This window comes from Prunus avium, chromosome 3 (assembly GCF_965620075.1).
Source record: "Prunus avium chromosome 3, drPruAviu1.hap1.1, whole genome shotgun sequence".
Lineage (NCBI taxonomy): Eukaryota > Viridiplantae > Streptophyta > Magnoliopsida > Rosales > Rosaceae > Prunus > Prunus avium.
In genome coordinates, this window is record NC_142286.1 from 24,656,959 (window position 1) to 24,681,023 (window position 24,065).

General features: G+C 38.9%; 1 protein-coding gene across 9 annotated transcripts; it reads right to left on the minus strand.

Moving 5' to 3' along the window:
• Positions 1-650: 650 nt before the first annotated feature.
• LOC110761613 (uncharacterized) lies at positions 651-8,183 on the minus strand. 9 transcript variants are annotated; one of them, XM_021964114.2, is made up of 14 exons: positions 7,716-8,183; positions 7,233-7,418; positions 6,819-6,989; positions 6,375-6,560; positions 5,944-6,129; positions 5,515-5,700; positions 5,086-5,271; positions 4,655-4,840; positions 4,235-4,411; positions 3,807-3,992; positions 3,297-3,532; positions 2,964-3,189; positions 2,382-2,561; positions 651-1,126 (listed from the first exon to the last, which is right to left on the minus strand). In XM_021964114.2, the coding sequence occupies exons 1-14, from the start codon at positions 7,996-7,998 to the stop codon at positions 810-812; spliced, it is 2,892 nt and encodes a 963-aa protein (XP_021819806.1). In that variant the 5' UTR covers positions 7,999-8,183; the 3' UTR covers positions 651-809. The 9 variants fall into 9 exon arrangements, with proteins under 9 accessions (XP_021819806.1, XP_021819810.1, XP_021819811.1 ...); XM_021964118.2 differs by having other exon boundaries at positions 5,959-6,129; positions 6,804-6,989; XM_021964119.2 differs by having other exon boundaries at positions 5,530-5,700; positions 6,804-6,989.
• Positions 8,184-24,065: the final 15,882 nt, after the last annotated feature.

Consider the following 24,065-nt stretch of genomic DNA (forward strand, 5'->3'; position numbering starts at 1 on the left):
AGCGACCAACCCTAAACCCTAAACTTGCAAAATGCCAAAAAATAAACTCATACCTCATTCAAAGTCTCTCTAACTCACCCTTCATGAATAAATGCAAGATATTTTTTCACCAATATAAACGTATAAATCTCGTTAAAGTTGTAGGAACATGATGGTTTGAGAAAAAAGTCAAACTAGGATTGTATGAACATATGTGGCGTGTTGTGAGTAATTTAATTTTTAATTTTTAATTTTTTTATCCTTAACGGTAATTATGTACAATGGTAAAATAAGTTATTTATGTTTAAAATTATTATAGGGTGTAAAGAGCAAAAAATGGGATGCCAATAGAATTTCCCTTATTTTTAACCATCCTTGCTAGTAACTCTATAGAATGAAAGAAATTATAATCCACTTTGTTGAGCCTAGAGACGTAAAAAAATTTAGGACATAAAAACAAGTCTTCTGCAAATTTTTCTTAAGCACATTCAACCATTGCAAAATAGAGGCACAACATCTTGGAGACCCATTCTACTTACCTAACCAGGAACATGCCTCAGTTCCAGTTCCGGGTATAAAATGAAACAAAATTTTAATGGTTTCTTCAGCATTGTATAATGAATGCAAAATCTCCACTGAGAAGAATTTCAAGCAAAGCACCACCATCAATATAGAACTCAGAAAGGAGACGTCTATATTATATTAACAAACCATTTGCAGCAGAGTTCATGAACGTGAGCAAAGCAACAACATTATAAGCAATTTACTTAGTGAAACTATGGGCATTGCCCGTTAAACTAGGAACAGAGAAAGCCTATATATCCGTTCCTTCAGGTGTGCGACAAAGCAACCCACTTTTCATCACTCGTGGGCAGCACAGTGTTTCCCTCAGGAAATTTCATATCTGACTTGTATGGATAAACAGAAACCTTGTTATACATAATCCTTTTAGCTGGTGGCTCAAGAGTAGAGTCCATAGCTAAGTTAGTGGAGGCATCAGAAGGCAAAGTTGAAGAAGAGCCATTTCGGGACACAGAGAGGCTAGAACTGTTTGACTCCTGCGCACGGCCATACAGAATGTCAGAAGACGAGAATCCACTGCTTGTCATAAGACCATCAGGATGATGACTGTTCCCTTCTGCAGTTACTGCCAACAAAGAAGATAAGGCAACATTAAGCTCTATGTAATACAGTATTATTTTTATGGAGTATATAAAAAAAGAAGGGGGAGGATGTCCGAATATCAACATCTACTTTTATCAATCTTCATACCGTATTTCAATTCTGAGCTAAACCTGTGCAGAAATGATGCCATGATTTTCTGTGATGGGTGTGGGCTCTTCTATATATATATATATATATATATACATCTTTGTGTCAACAGGAGAAAATAAGGATGATCCTTTATATTAAGAAACTGAATTTTTAGTGAGAAGTACTGAACTACAAAGTCAACAGAGGGCACTTCACTTTGTAGCTAAGTAATAATACCTCTTACAGCACTGATTTAAAGAGAGATAGACGTTGTAAATGCGATACTATCACCAGACATCGAAATGAGAGATTGAAATACCACTTCTGATGCAGTGAGGAAGGTTCTACTTTAGTGCTGTCTTTCATAGTCTAATTTCCAGGTACATCATGTTCTTTTTTAAGGAATTTACACATTTTAACACATTTTATGAACTCCATAGGGAATTTGCTTTTCTGTTGGCTTTTACTTTTATTAGCTCTCACCAATTGATGCTTGTTTGCATCTGAGCACTTCATGCCATAGCAGTTTCAAAGTGTACATATGTATCCCAAAATCTTGAGTCTACACTCAATAACTCAGTTTTCTGGAATTATATTTTCAGCATCTATACTTGACAGTGATGCATACCACATGTTGTTGAATAAACTGTATATAATTTGAACCTTTTCTTAACTCCAAAACAATAGTTTGAATGAATGAGAGACAGACTGGAACATTCTTTGTGAGTGAAGTTATATGGAACAAATATATCAGATAAAGAACGTCAAAAAAATATATCAATTAAGCAAAAGGTAGATATTAATATTTTCACAACACAAATTCAAGTTGAGGGATAAAAAGAGTAGTTGCCTATTCTCCTTATAACCAGAGCTCCTTTAGACATTTGAAAGCTTGGTTTAAAAATATGTCATCTCTAGCTATCTGTTTAAGACATCCTGTTATATCTTAGATGTAACCATATATGCTCGAATATATTGTACATCTTTCTGTTAAAAATCATATCATCATATTGATATAGTGCCTGGATTTAAAAGAATTTAACAATAAAGGACATGATCCCAACAAAGACATTACAAGACATTAAGGCAACGATAGTATAGAAATAGGCTTTAGGAAAACAAAAGAGCTTATAGGGGAAAAACAATACCACTATTCTCCATCATCTGTTCCCCAGTAATCGCACTCGGACTTACGATCATGGTGGCGTTAGGCCTGCCTTGTTGTAAATCAGTAGCTAGGTTTGACTGAAAGCTTGAAGATAAGATCTCTGGCGTTTCTAGCCCCTTCTGAGCAGGGGGGCAGACCAAAGGGATCTTACTTGATTTACCTGAATGAGTGTGAGGATGTGTAAGTTTTTATTTCCCTAGATCATCAGATATTATTTTTGAATTAAAAAGGTCTTACCATGCACATCATGTGATGGCATTATTTCATAAAATAATTACTGAAAATAAACATGAAAATGAAAGAACTCCATAAACCTATAGGAAATATATCGCATGAACTTTGACTAACAAATGAATTGAGGAAACAAATTTACATAAATGATGATATTAAGTTTTATTTTATTTTATAAGAAATACAACTTTATGAGATAAAATAATAGAAGAAACTTAATCTCTTTTAGGCACTTACACTTCCAAAAAGACAATATCCTAATAACTTACAAAGAGTATAAATACCCTAGGGTTAAACACAAATTTGGAGCTAGTAAGTTGAAGAAAAATACTCTTACGCTCTCTCAAGGTATGGTACGCAACCTTTGCCGCACTCATCTCTGCCTGCTTCTTGCTTCTTGCTTCTGAACCTGTAAAAGTTTCTCCTTCTATCTCCACAGTTGAAACAAAAATTGGCACATGAACTTTGCCAAAATTCTTTGTGCTATAGACTGGCATAGAAAAACCTTCTTTCTGGATTAATTCTTGTAAAACGTTTTTGTATAAACCGATATAATCCTAGGGTAGGAAAAAGAGAAACACAAAGACACGAGATATATTTAGAGATGCTCCATACTATCAGAATATGGGAAAATTATGCAGAGAATATAAATAAAATTGGCCACCTCTTGTATTCCATTTGGCAACAGGGACATCAAAGCAATTTTTGCAACTGCATGTTCAGCTTCCTTCATTGTAGGAAGAAACTCTTGACCCTCATAGGTATGTTCATCAACAGTTACCCTACACTTGAAACGACTGGCATGAGGCGGACCTTCCCACTCACAAGTGTACATAGGTAGAAGAAGATTTCTCTTTTGTGCGTAAGTCTGCAGTTGGCTTTTGTACAAATGCTGTATATCTACACCCAATATTGAAAGATTATAAGTTGTGTGTCATTCAATAACTTTTCGATAATCAAGACAAAGTTAAAACTATGCGCAGATGATAGAGAGTTGAAGGCATTATATACTTTAAGTGCCATTTCTTTTTCACATATCCTTCAAACCCTGAGTATAATTTCAACAGTTTCTAAAAAGGCTAGCTCTACTATTAAGATGAAATTTTTTATTTGGGGGCTCAGTTCCTCCAATCATTAATAGCAAAGAGAATGTGTCCAGAGAAAATTTTCTAACCTCTCAATCGATTACCATCTTCAATAACCAATGTGCTGCCATTCGCCTGAGATTTGCCACATGATGCTATACCACTGAACTGAACTGGCACGAAAGAAGTTTCATGTGTTTCTTGATTCTTTGGTTGCAATGTCTGTTCTGTGTAATGTGTACCAGTCAAATTGGTGCCCGCTGTTGAAGGAAGTGCTGGAATAATACAACCCAAAAGATACATGAACAGATTCTTATAAGATCACATCAAGACAGAGAGTTTAAGGCATTATATACTTTATGTGCCATTTCTTTTTCAAATATCCTTCAAACTCCGAGTATAATTTCAACAGTTTCTAAAAGCTAGCTCTACTATTAAGATGAAATTTTTTATTTGGGGGCTCAGTTCCTCCAATCATTAATAGTAAAGAGAATGTGTCCATAGAAAATTTTCTAACCTCTCAATCGATTAACATCTTCAATACCCAATGTGCTGCCATTCGCCTGAGAATTGCCACTTGATGCTATACCACTGAACTGAACTGGCACGTAATGTGTTTCTTGAATCTTTGGTTGCAATGTCTGTTTTGTGTCATGTGTACCAGTCAAATTGGTGCCCGCTGTTGAAGGAAGTGCTGGAATAATACAACCCACAAGATACATGAACTGATTCTTATAAGATCACATCAATACAAAGAGTTGAAGGCATTATATACTTTATGTGCCATTTCTTTTTCACATATCCTTCAAACTCTGAGTATAATTTCAACAGTTTCTAAAAAAGCTAGCTCTACTATTAAGATTAAAAAATTTATTTGGGGGCTCAGTTCCTACAATCATTAATAGTAAAGAGAATGTGTCCAGAGAAAATTTTTAACCTCTCAATTGATTACCATCTTCAATACCCAACGTGCTGCCATTCGCCTGAGAATTGCCACCTGATGCTATACCACTGAACTGAACTGGCACATAAGAAGTTTCATGTGTTTCTTGAATCTCTGGTTGCAAAGTCTGTTGTGTGTCATGTGTATCAGGCAAATTGGCACCCGTTGTTGAAGGAAGTGCTGGAATAATACAACCCATAAGATACATGAACAGATTCTTATAAGTTCACATCAAGACAGAGAGTTTAAGGCATTATAAACTTTATGTGCTATTTCTTTTTCACATATCCTTCAAACTCCGAGTATAATTTCACCAGTTCCTAAAAAAGGCTAGCTCTACTATCAAGATGAAAAATTTTATTTGGGGGCTCACTTCGTCCAATCATTAATAGTAAAGAGAATGTGTCCAGAGAAAATTTTCTAACCTCTCAATCGATTACCATCTTCAATACCCAATGTGCTGCCATTCGCCTGAGAATTGCCACATGATGCTATACCACTGAACTGAACTGGCACGTAAGAAGTTTCATGTGTTTCTTGAGTCTTTGGTTGCAATGTCTGTTTTGTGTCATGTGTACCAGTCAAATTGGTGCCCGCTGTTGAAGGAAGTGCTGGAATAATACAACCCATAAGATACATGAATTGATTCTTGTAAGATCACATCAAGACAGAGAGTTTAAGGCATTATATACTTTATGTGCCATTTCTTTTTCACATATCCTTCAAACCCCGAGTATAATTTCAACAGTTTCTAAAAAAGCTAGCTCTACTATTAAGATTAAAAAATTTATTTGGGGGCTCAGTTCCTACAATCATTAATAGTAAAGAGAATGTGTGCAGAGAAAATTTTTAACCTCTCAATCGATTACCATCTTCAATACCCAATGTGCTGCCATTCGCCTGAGAATTGCCACCTGATGCTATACCACTGAACTGAACTGGCATGTAAGAAGTTTCATGTGCTTCTTGAATCTTTGGTTGCAATGTCTGTTTTGTGTTATGTGTATCAGGCAAATTGGCGCCCGTTGTTGAAGGAAGCGCTGGAATAATACAACCCATAAGATAAATGAACTGATTCTTATAAGATCGCATCAAGACAGAGAGTTTAAGGCATTATATACTTTATGTGCCATTTCTTTTTCACATATCCTTCAAACTCTGAGTATAATTTCAACAGTTTCTAAAAAAGCTAGCTCTACTATTAAGATTAAAAAAATTATTTGGGGGCTCAGTTCCTACAATCATTAATAGTAAAGAGAATGTGTCCAGAGAAAATTTTTAACCTCTCAATCGATTACCATCTTCAATACCCAATGTGCTGCCATTTGCCTGAAAATTGCCACCTGATGCTATACTACTGAACTGAACTGGCACGTAAGAAGTTTCATGTGTTTCTTGAACCTCTGGTTGCAATGTCTGTTGTGTGTCATGTGTATCAGGCAAATTGGCACCCGTTGTTGAAGGAAGTGCTGGAATAATACAACCCATAAGATACATGAACAGATTCTTATAAGATCACATCAAGATAGAGAGTTGAAGGCATTATATACTTTATGTGCTATTTCTTTTTCACATATCGTTCAAACTCTGAGTATAATTTCACCAGTTCCTAAAAAAAGCTAGCTCTACTACCAAGATGAAAAATTTTATTTGGGGGCTCACTTCCTCCAATCAATAATAGTAAACAGAATGTGTCCAGAGAAAATTTTCTAACCTCTCAATCGATTACCATCTTCAATATCCAATGTGCTGCCATTCGCCTGAGAATTGCCACATGATGCTATACCACTAAACTGAACTGGCACGTAAGAAGTTTCATGTGTTTCTTGAATCTTTGGTTGCAATGTCTGTTTTGTGTCATGTGTACCAGTCAAATTGGTGGCCGCTGTTGAAGGAAGTGCTGGAATAATACAACCCATAAGATACATGAACTGATTCTTATAAGATCACATCAAGACAGAGAGTTTAAGGCATTATATACTTTATGTTCTATTTCTTTTTTACATATCCTTCAAACCCCGAGTATAATTTGAACAGTTTCTAAAAAAGCTAGCTCTACTATTAAGATTAAAAAATTTATTTGGGTGCTCAGTTCCTACAATCATTAATAGTAAAGAGAATGTGTGCAGAGAAAATTTTTAACCTCTCAATCGATTACCATCTTCAATACCCAATGTGCTGCCATTCGCCTGAGAATTGCCACCTGATGCTATACCACTGAACTGAACTGGCATGTAAGAAATTTCATGTGCTTCTTGAATCTCTGGTTGCAATGTTTGCTTTGTGACATGTGTATCAGGCAAATTGGCCCCCGTTGTTGAAGGAAGTGCTGGAATAATACAACCCATAAGATACATGAACTGATTCTTATAAGATCGCATCAAGACAGAGAGTTTAAGGCATTATATACTTTATGTTCTATTTCTTTTTTACATGTCCTTCAAACCCCGAGTATAATTTCAACAGTTTCTAAAAAAGCTAGCTCTACTATTAAGATTAAAAAATTTATTTGGGGGCTCAGTTCCTACAATCATTAATAGTAAAGAGAATGTGTCCAGAGAAATTTTTTAACCTCTCAATCGATTACCATCTTCAATACCCAATGTGCTGCCATTTGCCTGAAAATTGCCACCTGATGCTATACCACTGAACTGAACTGGCACGTAAGAAGTTTCATGTGTTTCTTGAATCTCTGGTTGCAATGTCTGTTTTGTGTCATGTGTATCAGTCAAATTGGTGCCCGCTGTTGAAGGAAGTGCTGGAATAATACAACCCAGAAGATACATGAACTGATTCTTTTAAGATCACATCAAGACAAAATTATTGAACCCAAATAGAGAGCCCAAATATCCAATGCTCAGGAGAAAAAGAAAAGAGAAAATGATCCGTTATAAATTAAAGTAACATAGAAAAGAATAAAACACAAGAAATTTATTTCCAATCAGCTACCAAACAGAGGATTAGATAGAAAAACATCAATAAAAATAAGAAATAACAACTTAAAGCAACCAAACAGACCATAAAGATTAAAGTTAAAACCTTAAAACCCTTTTACCTGAGGAAGCGGGAAGAGAAGGTTGAGGGAATGAGGAAGTGCTGGGACTGCGATTGGTATGTCTGGGTTGCGGATCAGAGAAGTGAGCGAAGGCAAGTCTAGCGGCGTCGTTTTGGGCTTCCTTGGAGGACCTGAAGAGTTGTACTGTGTCGAAGGCGACGCCGTTTATGGTGACGGAGGCTGAGAAGCGAGGGTTGTGGTCGATCCCAAGCTTTTTGGCGTTGTACTCGGGCAAGCGCCATTTCCTCTGCTGGCACAGCTCCTGCAGCTTCGACTTGTACATCCTCTCTCTTTTGGTGTGTTGATCAATTGATGATACAATGGTTGTTGCTCTGTTTTGGGAAATTTGAAGAAGATGGAGATGGTCTAGGTTGGGCTACTATCACTTTTTTTTCCTTTTTGAAGAGATTGTTCAGTACTCTGCGATTTATCTGAAAACAAATATTAGTTCGTTGCATTAAATAAATTTACGTGTGAATGAATAAATGTGACACAAATTAATAGGGGAAATAAATATAAAAAAAAATAAAAATAGCTTAGCACTCCTCCAATTTATATTCTTAACGTGTATTCTTCTCCAAATGAATAGAGTACATCAACTTCTCCGACAAGGAAAGAATTATACTATAAATCCTAATTACAATTGAGTAAGTAATTACAAATTGATCAACTTATAAATTATAGGGTGCATTTTTGCTCACCACTTTAACCATAGGTGTACCCTCACCACCATCCTCAATGCTTGACACGTGTCCATAGACATAACCATAGTTAACTTTTGCTTTGTATTTATGGAATCATGATTATACCTATGGACACGTGTCAAGCATTGAGGATAGTGGTGAGGGTACACCTATGATTAAAGTGGTGAGCAAAAATGCTCCCGTCCAATTCGATCTAGTTCTCAGCCAAATCTAAAACCAAAAATGTATTTTTCATCCGGTCTGGTTCTGATGAAAACTAATTACTAAACTAAACCAATTCAAATTCCGATCCCGGTTTAGACTGGCAAACAAGCCCAGCTGAGTTTTTTTTTCTTCGTTTTTTTGGGATTTTTCAAGCTTCAAGCCCAAATACATGTTTTCAAATTTTGAGCTTAAAGAGTCAGTTCGTTCAATTTCTATGCAATCAACCCAAATAGAATACATCAAACAATTTAATTTTACATCCCAACAAGAAACAAATACATAATAAATCATATTTAATTACAACCGAATTACTAGAAAATAATATTCAATTGCTCATCTTTTTTAGAAAAATTTCCCTGCTTTTGCCCTTGCTTCACAAAAACTTCATTGAATAGAATCAACACATTAAATGAGCGATACATAAAAGGCGACAACACAAACTTGCTACCAAAAATAAATATGAAAAAGAGAAAATAAATGAGGAGGAATAGGTGAAACCTAAAGTAAGTAAAATAACATGAAAAGAAACCCATAAATGAGGATTAGAAAAAGAAGAAGAAAAACACCATCTGCGCAAGGGATGAGAGAGATAAGAGACCAAAAAGTCAACAACCATTGAAAAATTGAACCAGACCGGTTTTGATTGGTTCAGGTTTCGATTTGACACTCCTAAAAATCGAATCAGGCTGAACCAGACCAACTTAAACATATATATTATTTATTTTATTTATTTATATAAAATTAACCCAAGCCCAATTTATTCTCCAAGCCTAATCCTCCTTCAAGCTCAAGTTTTCTTCCAAGCCTTTCAAGCCCAACTTTTCTTCCAAGGCTTTCGAGCCCAGCTTTTCTTCCAAGACTTTCAAGCCCAACTCCAAGCCCTTTTTATGCTTTTTGGTCTAAGATTCCAATCATTAATAAACTCACCCAACATTTTCCAAATGCTAGTTGCAACATTCATTTTTCGGTTTGTTTTGGCCTGATTTGGTTCGGTTGGCCGATTCTTCGATTTGAATGCCCACCCTTGCATAGATATCTCCAATACCCAACTTGTCAAGTGAGTCATAAAACACCTTACTTGAAACTGCTTTAGTCAGAATATCGGCTAGTTGATTCTTTAAATTCACAAAAGGCATGGAAGCAGTACAAATACATCGTGTGCATCCCCGAGAGTTGGGTTATGTTTCTTGAAAGGATGGATACATCAAGCTAGTGAAACTAGCAGAAGGAGGAGAGGGAAGCAAGAAGTTTGTAGCATGGAAGGAGGAGTAGAGAGAAGCACCAAGTGTCTAGTATATTAATATGTTGTTATTCAAAGGTATTTAGTATATTAATATGTTGTTATTCAAAGATTGAACTCTAGAATGACTAAGTTGACTAGAAAAGTCGACAAAGGTGTCAAAAGGAACGGGTCGGTGCCAGTACAGCATGAGCCTGACCTAATTAAAAAAGGCCCGACACGAGCCCGAGTAAAGTTGGGCCAGCCACGGCCCAACCCTTTTAGTTTTAATTGGTGTAAAAACACTAATGTATCCATGTATTAATTAGCGTAAATTCATTCTTGCTACTTGAATTTATATAATTCTATTATCCTTTTGTATATGCAAAGGTAGCATATACCTTAAGACCCTAAACCCTAAATGAGGGTGGCGCGAGGTGAGTGTTTTCATGGGAATTTATAATTTATGTTGGATAACTTTGTAATTTTGTTTTATGACTTTTGCATCTTGAGGAGGTACATAGCTCGACTATGTTCCTAGAAAGGATGGATATACCAAGTGAGTGAGACTAGAGGGCGGAGGAGAGGGAAGCAAGAAGGTTGTTGCATGGAATGAGGAGTTGAGGGAAGCACCAAGTTTTTAGTATATTAATATGTTGTTATTCAAAGAAGGAGGAGTACAATTAGTATTCGGTGTTGGTATCTACAAAGACTAAACTGATTAGCAAAGTTGGCAGAGGTGTCAAACGGAACGGGTCGGCGTTAGTACAGCATGAGCCTGACCCAATTAAGTATGGCTCAGCCTGACATGAGCCTGAGTAAAGTCACGCTTGACACTGCTCCACCTGTTTAGTATTAATTGGTGTAAGGGGACTAATGTATCCGTGTATTAATTAGTGTAAATTCTTTCTTGCTACTTGAATTTATGTAACTCTATTATCCTCGATACATGCAAACACAGCATATACCAATAGACTTGATCTATTGCAGCTTTAAATTATTCATTATGATATTAGTTTTGTTTGTTGTCTCCACAAATGACGTGTAGATCGATTAGAATCATAAAAGTGTGCTTAGCGGTTAACTAAATTCGAATTAGATGATAAGGTGGTGAAAAAATGCAAAGATGAGTTTAAGGTGTCACATAAGAAACTTCAATTTATCGACTGTCTACGTGGAGTCTCTAGACATGCACGATATAGCTAAATTGAGGAACCCATAAGCTTACTTCCCGATCGCAGACATTCTTCACAATAGGATGTGGAAGCAATGCAAGTGTAAAACAATAGATGCTCAAGCGAATGTTGATGAGCTTTGCATACCATCTAACACGATGGAGCAGCCATATTTAAATTGATCTGTTCAACTAAAACCCAATACATAGATTACAGCCAATCCCTATTTACAAGGAAACCAATCCATACATTTGAAAAACAAAATAAAACCTATCTCAACACAATTTAAAGAAGTCCCAACAGACTATGACTTCTTATCCACATCAAGTAAACATTTTGAATTTGAATGCTCAGATAACATCTATCTAACATCCCCCCGCAAGCTAATAGGCCGTTGAAGAACTGGAAACTTGGAAACCAAGTAAGTAAAACGCATCGTGGACAAGCCTTTGGTAAACATATTAGCAATATGATATTGAGAACAAACAAAATGAACAAGCGGTTCACCATGAGTGACTTTTTCACGCACGAACATAGTGATAATCAACCTCCAAATGTTTGGTTCTAGAATGGAAGACAGGATTGGAAGCCATGCCAAGCGAGGACACAATGTCACGCCAATCTTTCATGGAAAAGGAAGTACCAAGCCGCTGAATAAGAAGAGAAACTTGAGACTGATTATTACTTGTTACGAGGATGTCATCAACGTAGATTAGCAAGATTAAAAAAACACATTCTCTGATTATATACAAAAAGAGAGTAGTCACATTTGGATTCTTGGAAACCAAGCTCTAGCAAATAATCAAAAAAACGTTGAAACCAAGCCCTGGGCGCGCTTTAATCCATAAAGACTTCACTACAATTTACACACATGGTGTAATTGAGAACCAACAAAACCTAACGGTTGACGCATGTATACAACCTCGACAAGATAGCCATACAAGAAAGCATTTTAAACATCTAATTGGCACACAGGCCACCGATTGGAAACAGCCAAACTCAAAACCAACCGAATAGTGCTATGTTTAACGACAGGACTAAAGGTCTTGGTGTAATCAACACCTTCCTTTTGGTGAAAACCGTTGGCAACCAATCTTGCTTTATACCATTCAATTGAACCATTGGACTTCCTTTTATTCTTAAATACCCACTTGTTGGGCAGCAAATTCATACTGGATGTACACGGGACAAGGGTCCAAGTCCCATTTCTTTGCAAGGCACTGGATTATTGATTCATAGCTTGTCGCCATTCCTCTTGTTTCACGGCTTGACTGAAGTAAGATGGCTCACTATATTGAGTGTCAATCGTAGCAGTTAGGGCATATTTAGGATTGGGCTGGCGAACTCCTAGTTGAGATCTTGTCACCATGCGTAAAGGCATTGGAGGAGGTGATGAGGAAGGCGCAGCAACAACATCAAGGGAAACAACATCTTCAAGCACATGATCATCCTGGACAGTTAACACAGATTCTTGCACAATTGTGATATCATTTGGTTCAGGTGGAGGTTGGGTGGGATTATTTAATGGTGGTGAAGCAGGAGGTCCTCACAAGCGCATAGGAATTTGCGGATCTCAATTTGGATAACGTTTGAACCCCGAACGGATCTCGCATATTGTGCGATTTTCGGGTTCAATACGTTCATACAAACTGGAGTATGTTGATCTAGGTAATTTCATAATCGTGTAGGATTCGACGGAACGTGAATCAGAGTCCCGAATACTCCGAAAAGGCCAACCCTAGGGTTAGTATTACGGAAAATCGTTCGTCTGTTCGATTGTGCGATCGTGAGCAACCCGATCATCCGATCGAGACCAAACTCTCGAGACATGTGTCCTAGGCATATTGGAACCTCTAGGAACAATCGAATCGGAATTTGGAGGTCGTGGACCCCATGGGGTCCTAGGTTGACTTTTCAAGACTTTATCGCTTTTGAGTCCTGAGTTACTTCTAAATCATGCCCTTTGAGAGAAAAGCTAATGTGGGCATAGGAATGACCTTTAAAAGGATGCACGCACTTTTAGGAGCTGGGGGTCAGGGTTTTTTTTATTTAATATTATTTTATTAAGCAGATTTATTAATAAAATATTATGATGGTTATTCAGGCACCCGAGCACCAGTTGACCTGCGGGAGGGACCTTCAAAAGGTCCAGCTAGCACGAATCATCAATGAGTGGACCTTTTGTTTTATGAATGACTTATGCAAATTAATTTCATTATTTGATCTTGAATAAGTTTTATTCAAATATTAGAGTTGCATAATTATTATATGCTTTTAAGTATTTTAATTTATATGCTGCCGAGGGGGATATCCTTAAGGGATATAGGAAAAGGAAAAATCTAATTAAGTATCAGTTTAATGGCAGCAGAGTTTAAGGTTAAACAGAAATTTGTTTATTAGTTAAATCTTTTAGAATTATTTATATATGTTTTAGAAACCACCACAGGTACCCAGGAAGAATTAAGGTTGCCTTCAATAAATATGTTGCCTTCGGATTTAAATGGTTGCCTTCGGTTATGACGATGTCTACAAACATCCAGTTGCCTTCGGATTTAAATGGTTGCCTTCAGTTATAACGATGTCTACGGACATCCAGTTGCCTTCGGTTATAATGATGTCTATGGACATCTAGTTGCCTTCAGATATGTCAGCATGCTTGACTTACGCTCCACGAGTCCTAAGGGTACCCGGACCGTGGAAGCGAGGTACGCAGGTCAGGTCGACTAAATGTTCCCTGAATCCTGCGAGGATTGCGGCTCGGGTGACTTTGTGTTTCCCGAGGTCTGCTAGGACGTGTCACTCCAGTGGCATGATGATGGAATTGATGGAAACTAATGGAATTGATGGATTATGAGGAATTGACGGAAACTAATGGAATTGACAGAAACTAAAGGAATTGACGGATTATGAGGAATTGACGGAATAATAAATGGGTACACCTTGGTGGTAGATTAAAGTTGGTTTCAATGCTTTCAAGGAATTAATGTTTGATCAAGTGTGTGATTGATTCTATAGATATAAATATGAATGCATTGATTTCAGATGAGTATATATATAAAAAATGATTTAGTTTCATAACTGTTTTTACAGAGGGGTCAATATGTTCATATGCTATTTTCTAAAGCTTTGTTTTTGGTCAACTCACCTTTTCAATGTTTTGTGCCTCCAAGCAGTAGTCGTGCGTCAGTGCGCCACCATCGGGCCGAATCCATCTCCCGCCACATCCCTTGACAACGTAGGGTCTTGTATAATTATTTTATACTTGTAATCTTTTGTGTAGAGCTCTAATATTGCCCTAGAACATATGTTTAACTGTTAGAATGTAATTATTTGCACGCTGTCAGTTGGTGTATATACTTTTATGCTTGCTTGACAGGTGTCAGTTTTGGGAATGGTCAAATTACAGGGGTGACTCTGCCGAATTTTCTACAGAAGTCAAACCTTAGTTTTATTAAAATTTTGACTAGAAGGGCAATTATGTCATTTTTGCCAGGCACTTGCCAGGTGTCGGACACGCACAAGGTCTGGCTCGGATTTCAAAGTGGAATTTGGGTCGGGTCCTATCAGTATATGTTTCCTTTTGGCAAGACCGTTTTGCTCGGGATGCTTAGGGCATGAGAAACGCTGGATTATACCATGATCAACTAGGTATTTTTGAAAGGCATGTTTAGTATATTCTCCTCCTTCTTGACACTGTAAAGCCTTAATGGGTGTAACTAACAATTTTTCAAAATACTTTTTAAATCGAATGAACAAATCAAACACTTCATGTTTATGTTTCATGAGGAATATCATCAATTAATAATAAGTAGTAGCGGTAACCTTGAACAGAATTTATTGGGGAACTCCATACATTAGAGTGTACAAGTTCCAAAGGAGAATTGGAAACGGAACTAGACTGACTGAACGACAACTTAGTACTTTTGCCTAAAGGACATGACTGACAAAAGCTTACATCAAAGGTGCCACTAATTGGCACTTGTTTATTGGAAATTAAAAAAACGGACAACTGAACTTGCCGGATGACCAAGATGAAAATGCCACTAGTTTGCAGAGACTTTTGTGCCTACCAATGCTGAAAAGGGTTTATTGGAGATGCCACTGCCACTATGAAATGGATACAATCTATTCTCACATCTCCCCTGGAAAAGCATCTTCCGAGTCTTGAGGTCCTTCACAACAAAACGATAAGGGAAAATGAGAATGTAGCAATGGTTGTCAAAAGTAAAGTGATGAGGCCATATCAGTAAGGCGCTAAGCTGGAATTCTGCCTTCTTAAGGCATATTCATGCGCTGGAAACAGTCCACAGTAGGATGACCAGCTTTTCCACATATTTGATAAATAATTCTTGGGGTAGCTGAAGCAGAAGACTCCCCAAAAGAACCCGCAGCATGTTGAGTATTAAAATTCCCTTGAGTACTTCCACGTCCTTAAGCAGCCATATTCGCCACAAGTCCATCGTCAGGCATAGGGACCACTTGTTCCAGCATTCGTCTCTCAGTTGTCAAAAGAAGAGCCTCAAGAATATCATATGTGATAGGTGTATCACGAGCTTGGATTGCACTAATGATCATATCATAGGATGGGCCAAGATTATTCATGATAATCTAGACCAGTTAATCATCATTCATTGTTTGTCCAGCAAGGGCCAGATTATCAACAATAGAATTCATACGATCAAGGTAGTCACTGACAGATAAATCACCTTTGGTTGTGCGTAGTAGTTCATTGCGAAGATGCAAAATTCTATTCTGAGAGGTGGAAGCATAACGCCTCTCCAAAACTTTCTTGACACAATTGACAAAACAGAGTGTGTAAGTGAGCTGTTGATCCAACTAAGAATTAGTTGATCTTGTTGAATCCAGGAAGAATATGCAGGATTGGCAGTTGTGCTTCCAGCAATAGTTGATGGTGGACAAACACTGGTGTCGTCAACAAACCTCATAAAGTCTTGACTCTTCAAAATGGGAACGATCTGAGCTAGCCAAAGTGGATAGTTCGATCGATCAAGCTTGATATTGATGATGGTGGGTATGGTGGTATTGATGTCAGAGGGGTTAATGACAGTGGAAGCTAATGACGGTTGAAGCAGGTGGGGCATTGTTTGGAGTGGGGGAATCAGGGTTGGCCATGGAAGATAGTTGCATGTTTGAGAATAGGAAAAAAAAATTGAATCAAGTCGTTGGACAAGAAGGCTTGATACCATGTAAAACAATAGATGCTTAAGAGAATGTTGATGAGCTTTGCATACCATCTAACACGATGGAGCAGCCATATTTATATTGATTTGTTCAACTAAAACCCAATACACAGATTGCAGCCAAGCCTTATTTACAAGGAAACCAATCTATACATTTGAAAAACAAAAGAAAACCTATCTCAACACAATTTAAAGAAGTCCCAACAAACTAGGACTTCTTATCCACATCAAGTGAACATTTTGAATTTGAATGCTCAGATAACATTTGTCTAACAGCAAGTATGTCATGTACATTCCCTATTATCTAAAAGATAAAAAGCTGACAAATGCTTAGCTTATTGCCAAAAATGGGAATGGCCATGACTGCTATGCGAGTTTGTGTATGAATTTGAAAATAGTTATTTACACTAACACCCCCTCAGATTTTGGCTTTTTCACAAGTCTTAGTGGTTTTAATAATTACACGAACAGCCCATTAGGTTTTTGGCCTTTTCACAAGTCCCAGTGGTTTTAATATTTACACAAACACTCCCTCAGGTTTTGAATTGTTTTCACAAAACCCCTTTTTGATGATTTTTCCTCTAAAGATTGAAGATTTTATATAAAACAATTTCTCCAAATGACAAAGTTAGCCTTTGAGATTAAATAACATTCAATGAGGTTGATTTTTTCATTTGCACAAATTTTTTAAAGGGTTAATTACAATTTTGGTCACTGAGGTTTGGCTCGAAATCAAATTTGGTCACCATAATTTCAATTTTCCCAATTTGGTCACCTTAGTTGCAATAGTTAACAAATTTAGCCCAATGCCTCATTTCCGCCAGTTTGTTTATTAAAATATATATACTATTTAGTTAAAAACCATTTAACTTAAATATAATATTTAATATTTCAAAAAAGAAGAAGTTAACTACACCCCAATCTTGTACACCACCACAATTTCACAGTCACCATCATAGTCCCATGCTAAGCGCCGCCGAAAAAACCCCAGAAGTCTATCCTCGACGACGCATCAATCCCAACCTTCCCCCAACCCCAAACCTAGCAACTCGCACCCTACACACAACGTCGACAACCCAGCTTAGCCACCATCTTCCCCCTCAATAGCCCAGCACATCCATCTTTAACCCTCGCCAATTTCCCTCAATCACCCTCTGCAACTGCTACTTCGGACTCCAAAAAATAATTTCTCAGCACACCCCAACCCAGATGTGCCACCCACACCACCTCCTGCCACAAGACACCTGATTGAGAATGGGATCCGACTTCTACAATTGAGAATGTGATCTGACTTCAACGATTGAAAAGGGAGAGGGAGAGAGTGATTAGGTCGGAGATGACAAGCTCGTAAATCATCAAAACCTCCATGTATATATATGTGGGAGCATATATTTCAACGACCAATGAGCGGGTGACATGTGGAAAAGGGAAATCCCTAGGTCAATTAGTTACCCTAATTAAATCCTATTTAATTAGGGAAATTATAATTGATTTAAGATGGGAATATCTCCCTAAAGCAAGGATGAAATTTCCACCACATCTCCTTGATTAATTACAGTCTCCTATTTTTGGGCAAGAATAATCCTAATTAAATAAGGATTATCCTTCAAACCCTAGAAGGCAAGAGCATTATAAATACATGGCTATATTACACATATGAGGTAATCCAATTTTGGCCCTAGAAACTCCTCTCTCTCACACTACTTTCTCCTCTTTCCCTCACGACTCTGGCCACTCGACTCTCTTGTACCATAGAGAAAACTACAACCTTCTCTATTATTTTTGTATCTTTCTCAAGATCATCTAACTGACTTAGGCATCGAAGGGCCTTTGGCCAACACCCCCCGTGTGTGGTCTATTTACTCCGGTCTTTTTCACATGGATTATGGAAGAGGAGAGAGAAGGAAACTTGAACGGTGAAGAATCAACCCGCAAATATTTCCCGTGCGGAAATTTGCTAAAACATTTTGGTGTTTTCATTGATAGCATCGAGTTATACCTCAATGCGTTGCTCTTGAATCAAAGGAATCTAGTTCCTCTTATTCATCACTCAACCAAAGCCTTCCAAACAACCATGTTTGGAAGCAAGCCCACAAGAAGCAAGACCTCCGCGACGACCCAATCTGCGACTGATCCAAGCCTCCACGACGCCACAACGGATCCAAGCCTTCACGACACCACTTTCCACTGCCAAGGCCAAGGCTCAACCTCCTAACACCACGGCTCCAATCACGGCTCCAGCAGCCGCCGTTGTCCTTCCTCTTGGCCCCGTGGCCTTGATCACCATTCTGCCACTTTTCGCTGCATTGCCCCTCAGCCAACCGATTCCAACAGCCTTCATACTCATGGTTTCGAAGCTGGATCCAAGGCACTACACTAGGGTGGCACCGCGGCATATGGTGTAGCACCAGCCGCCACCTTACCTATGGCCCGATTGTGGAGCAAATACATTTGTTCCCTCCTTTGCCACCGCTCTTAATGTATGCTTCTGTGTACACCTCCAACGAAACTTTAGCCTTCATGCAATTGGGCTCCACACAATTCTCTCCTCCTGATCCATGCAACCAAGCAAACCTCAATCTTAAAGTCGACCAGCTGACTCAAAGAGTAGACGACTAAAACAACTTAATTGGACAACTCCTCGGGCAGATTGACTTGGTATGAGACCTTGGCCTTGGATCCAAGGGTGAAGAGAGAAGGATGGACGAACGCACCGGCTGGCAGTTCGAAAGGTCCTAGGCAGGTCAAGCAGGAACCAGCATGTGAGGAAGAGGACAAGAACGTGATGCACAACATGCAGGCATGTCACAGGCATCCGCGAGCCCCGACCAAAGTAGATCAAGTCTCCGATCAAAGTTAGCTCCAAGGACCAACGTGCACAAGAGGTTGTGCCCACGATCCAATGTTCATGCCCACTTGGGCCCACAAAGAAGTATTCATGCGAGTCCAGGCTCCCAAGGAGGTTAGCCTCACAACCTTCCTAGTGAAGTACACGAAGAAAGACTCTCACCGGCCCGCTTCGCAAAAGCTAATTATTGGCGTCAAGCCACGACAGATCCCTTGCAAGCTGATCGGTGCATAATTACATATCATTTTGTATCCTTCTAACTTATGATTTGGTTATGTTTTTAAGTTAAACTTGTGCTTTTAATAAGTTTTGTGTTTGTTTCAGTGTAATAAGCTTGAGACTCATTAAATGCATGTTGGAGACAAGTTAGCTCAAAACGGTGTTTGTAGATCAGTCAAATTCACGGATTGGACCGTACTTGCTCAAGAAGAACCAGATAACGAGCCATATATCATTGGAAAGATGCGGAAGTCTAGTTTCTGGAGAATTTTACGGTTCATGATTCCGAGTCTTCTAGAGAAAGTTATACAAGTTTTGGCAGCTTAAGGTCAAATTCAGCAGCATCTGCGTTATTGGGCCAAATATCACATTTGAAGGGCTTTCCGATTTTTCCTTGAGCTGGGCTACATATGCTTGGAAAGATAATTCAAAGAGCTTCAAGATCCAGATTTTTCCAGATTTTGTAGGAGGGAAGATCAAGCCCACAAGCTAACTGCAATGCATTGTCATGCATGACATAGGCATTCCAGCTATGAAAGTCTAAAGGAGCAAAAATAAGGCATTGTGGGAAACATGTTCGGATAAATCAAGAAGCACTTTCCAGACTGCTAGTGGGATTAGTTGATACATGCTGGAGCTATTAAAGAGAAAGAATGTGCATGCATGTGAAGCAAAAAGAAAGGAAAGAAATGAAATGAAGTCATTTCCAGTCTATTTTCAGCAGTCAACTTCCAAGGCCCAAAACATACACTTGTACTACTCAGATGTGAATATATTCTTCATAAAAGTTATTCCAATGGGTGTCTATTATGACATATCCAAATTTGAGCCTTATTGGATATATATTGAAACCTCGGGCCTTCCTACACCAAGCCTGGTTCAGAAGAATCATTTTTTCCAGTAACCAAAAGAAAACCCACATGGGTTGGCAGCAAAAGGCAGCCACAATTGAACACCTTTGAAAACCCATGTGAAGAAAGCTTGAGGTGCAGCAAAAGAAGTATGGGATGGAATTGATTCCAACCACACTAACATAGACAAGATGAAGTGGGAGTTATGGCTTGTATTAAAAGAGGGAATGGTGGTGTTGGATTTCATCATGTTGTTCCCCCCTCTTAGCCCTATAAATAGAGAAGTCTTCAAGCTTCAAAACACACCCCCAAGGGGGGGAGCTCTCAAACACTTCTCTAGAGCTCCCCTCCCTTCTCTCCCTCAAATCCTCTTAGTTTCTCTTTCTAGTTTTCAATTGTTGTAATGAAATCTTTGTGCTGAAATTCTCCTTAAGTTTTTCTTAGTTCCACTTTACTTTTCATTGTTATGTAAATTCTTTTCTTTAGTTTCAAGCTTTCTTAGTTTCCAAGTTTCAATTATGGTTTTTGTTCTTATTCATTATGCTTATAAGTTAATATGCTAGTTTGAATGATCGATCACCATTTAGGCTTGCATGTTAGCTATCTTGGTTTGAATTAAGAGTAGACACCATGCTTTAATTCGAATTGAACTATGAATAGGAAGAGTATGTATGGACATTCGACAACAAGGATTAGATACATACTTGGTTGTTTAAAATGTTCTTCTATGCTTAATGGATTCCTAATGCTTAGTCTAGGTTAGACAACAGATGATCAAATTAGGGAATTAGGAATACAAGGTTAGAACCAGACACCATTGCTTAATCATACTTTAGCTAGAATCAATCCGTTAATCTAATTGAACTTGGGAACTTATCTGCTTGAGTTATTTTCTTTTCTTTCTTTCTTGTTTTATTTATTTTCTTTCTTGTTTTTCTGTTTTGTGTAGGAAAACTGAATTGGATTATTCAATCACCAATCCCTGTGGAATCAACCTCGCACTTACATATGCTATAGTACCGAACGGCTCGTGCACTTGCGAGTATCACAAGTTGAGGATGCAGCTGAATCCATTTTGGTGCAGCTGAATCGACACAACACAAGCTCAGCCTACCAACACGCCGCGCAGGCAGGACAACCGAGGAGATCAGCCCTGTAGAGAAAACGAGGAGGTAGACCAGTGACGCCCTCGTCATGGACGACATTACACTACTACAAAAATCGCAATAGACGACAGTAATCTCAAACTTACCAATTTCACTCCAAAAGCCTTCGCCGCTTTCTTCTGTTTCTCCAAAGAAAGGCTCAATAACTCGCCAAGATCACTGGCTTGATGTATGTGATCAGCCAACTTGGGGCACGCAAACAAGCTTGAAAAGAAGTTTGTCTTGAGCAAATCAAACATGCATGCATCCCCAGCAGAGCCAGGCTTGTTAGCCTTCGTAGTTTGCACACCTGTTTGAGGAGACGACTCCCTGGCCTTCGTAGCCGCAGCCACGCTTGCCTCCAAGGGAGTCAACAACATTGGATTAGCTCCATGTTTGACCGCTCGTGATTTGGCAGATGGCGCATGCTTGCCAGGTAGAGGAGCAACCCTTTCGAGGGCAAACGTCTTTGTAGGGCAGATCACGGGTCTTGCACCTTCTTGCTGTCAACGCCCACATTGTGCTTGATCCTAGTAGATGATAAAGGAACAACTCTCACTTGATTTTTCTTAGTAGACGAGACCTCTTTCCAAGGAGACTTGATTACAGCAGAAGGAAGTCTCAGCTTCTTTCTTAACAGAAACACATCCATTGCTCGTGAGGTCGCAACATCATCTTTGGAAAGCTTGGGAGTAGCCTTCCTTTTTCCAGAGAGTTCAGTCGAGGACTTCTCCCATTCGTCAGGCAGATCATCCGAGTCAGGGTCGTGCAGCTTCCACCTTTCAATGTCTCCAGCCGAGGGCAAACTACTTACTTTCCTTCGGTGTTCACTCAACAGCCAAAGCCATTCGTGAAACTTCATAGGAATGTTCATGGCTTGACGAACCTTCACCAAAGATAAGTGGAATGGGTGGAATGTGATGATCCTTGCATCCAGATCATTAGGGTCCGTGCGAGTCATACTGTTCGTCGAAGGCTCTACCAACCTAACATGCACATTATCTAGTATGGCAGAAGCAAAGGTGGTGCGCCACTTCTGAAACTAGGACTCGGTCATGATACGACGCAAGTTCGCCATGAATCTCCTCTTATGCACCTTGGACCCACCCCACAAATAAATGAGCACTTGGGAACCAGAAGATTGGCTTTTCTCGTTAGATGACATGATGGTTGAGCAGGTGCAAAAGAAAGGGAAATTCATAAATTAATTCGCAAGTTAAAACCCTAATTTAAGGTTGAAGAAAAAAGAGAAGAAGGAGCCACGCAGCCCAACCTCCAACACAGCAGCAAAAAAAAAAAAAAAAAAAAAAAAAAGGGAGCCGCATTGCGACAACAGCCACCTCACGGCCTTGGCGCAACCAGACCCAACTGGTCCCACAGTCAGCAGACACAAGCGCAAGCCAATTGGCCCACGCCAAGGAAAAGACAAAACTGCAACAACAGCACCAAGTGCCGCTAGTAGCCACTGTCGCTACTGGACGCGTTACTCCAGCCACCGTATCACAACGACACCAGTATACCAGGGTCAGCCAGTCCTCGCTACGAAAAAAAGATAAATAAAAATACAAAAATCAAGTGTGACCTACCTTGGTGTGCACGACAACTTCTCTCCTCGACAAGCAGTACATTCCTCCAAGACCTCTCTCACAAGCTAGAAAGTAGAGGAAGACAAGTTTGCAATTTGAAGAGGAGTGAATATAAGCCTTGTATTTATAATGGTTGTGCATCCTAGGTCAAGAAGGAATCACAAGCCTATTCCAATTGAGAGCCCAACTCCAAGAAAAAGTCAAAAGCCCAAACACAGTTGGAAAGCCCGAAGAGTAGCTTTGTATTTCCCTGCCACATATGCGCCATGCAGAAGCTAGGGGGCATTTGTTGAAGCATATATTTCGGAAACTAATGAGCAGGTGACACGTGGGAAAAGGAAATTCCCTAGGTCAATTAGTTACCCTAATTAAATCTTATTTAATTAGGGAAATTGTAATTGATTTAAGATGGGAATATCTCCCTAAATCAAGGATGAGATTCCCACCAAATCTCCTTGATTAATTCCAATCTCCTATTTTGAGTAAGAATAATCCTAATTAAGTAGGATTATTCTTCAAACCCTAGAAGGCAAGAGCACTATAAATACACGACTACATCACACATATGAGGTAATCCAATTTGGCCCTAGAAACTCCTCTCTCTCACGCCACTCTCTCCTCTCTCCCTCACGACTCTGGCCACCCTCACACATGGCTTCGGCCACCCGGTTCTCTCGTATTGTAGAGAAAACTCTGACCTTCTCTGTTATTTTCGTATCTTTCTCAAGATCATTTTGACTTATGCATCGAATGGCCTTTGGCCAACAGTCCCCGAGTGTGGTCTATTTACTTCGATATTTTTCGCAGGAATTGTGTCAGAGGAGAGAGAAGGAAGCTGGAAGGGTGAAAAATCAACCCGCAAATATTCCTCGTGCAGAAATTTGCTCAAACAGTATGTGTTTGATATGAGACTTGTTTCAGTTTTTTATTTTTCATGATTTTGGGCAATGGGTAGGCAAGTTCAATCCCACTAGAATGTTGGTTGAGATTTTCAATATCTGTAAAAGTTTTATTTTGATGTTCTGTGTCATAATGTCAAAGCTTTAAAAAGGATTGTGGCTAATACTCATTCTAGGGTGGGAGGGATGGTGGTGATGCCAATGCAGTGGAAAAGATGGTGGCTGCTGGTGGTCTTGCGACTGTGGCTAGGTGGGGAGGGGGGTTGGACCTCGTCAACGGTGCACAAGCAGCTATGACT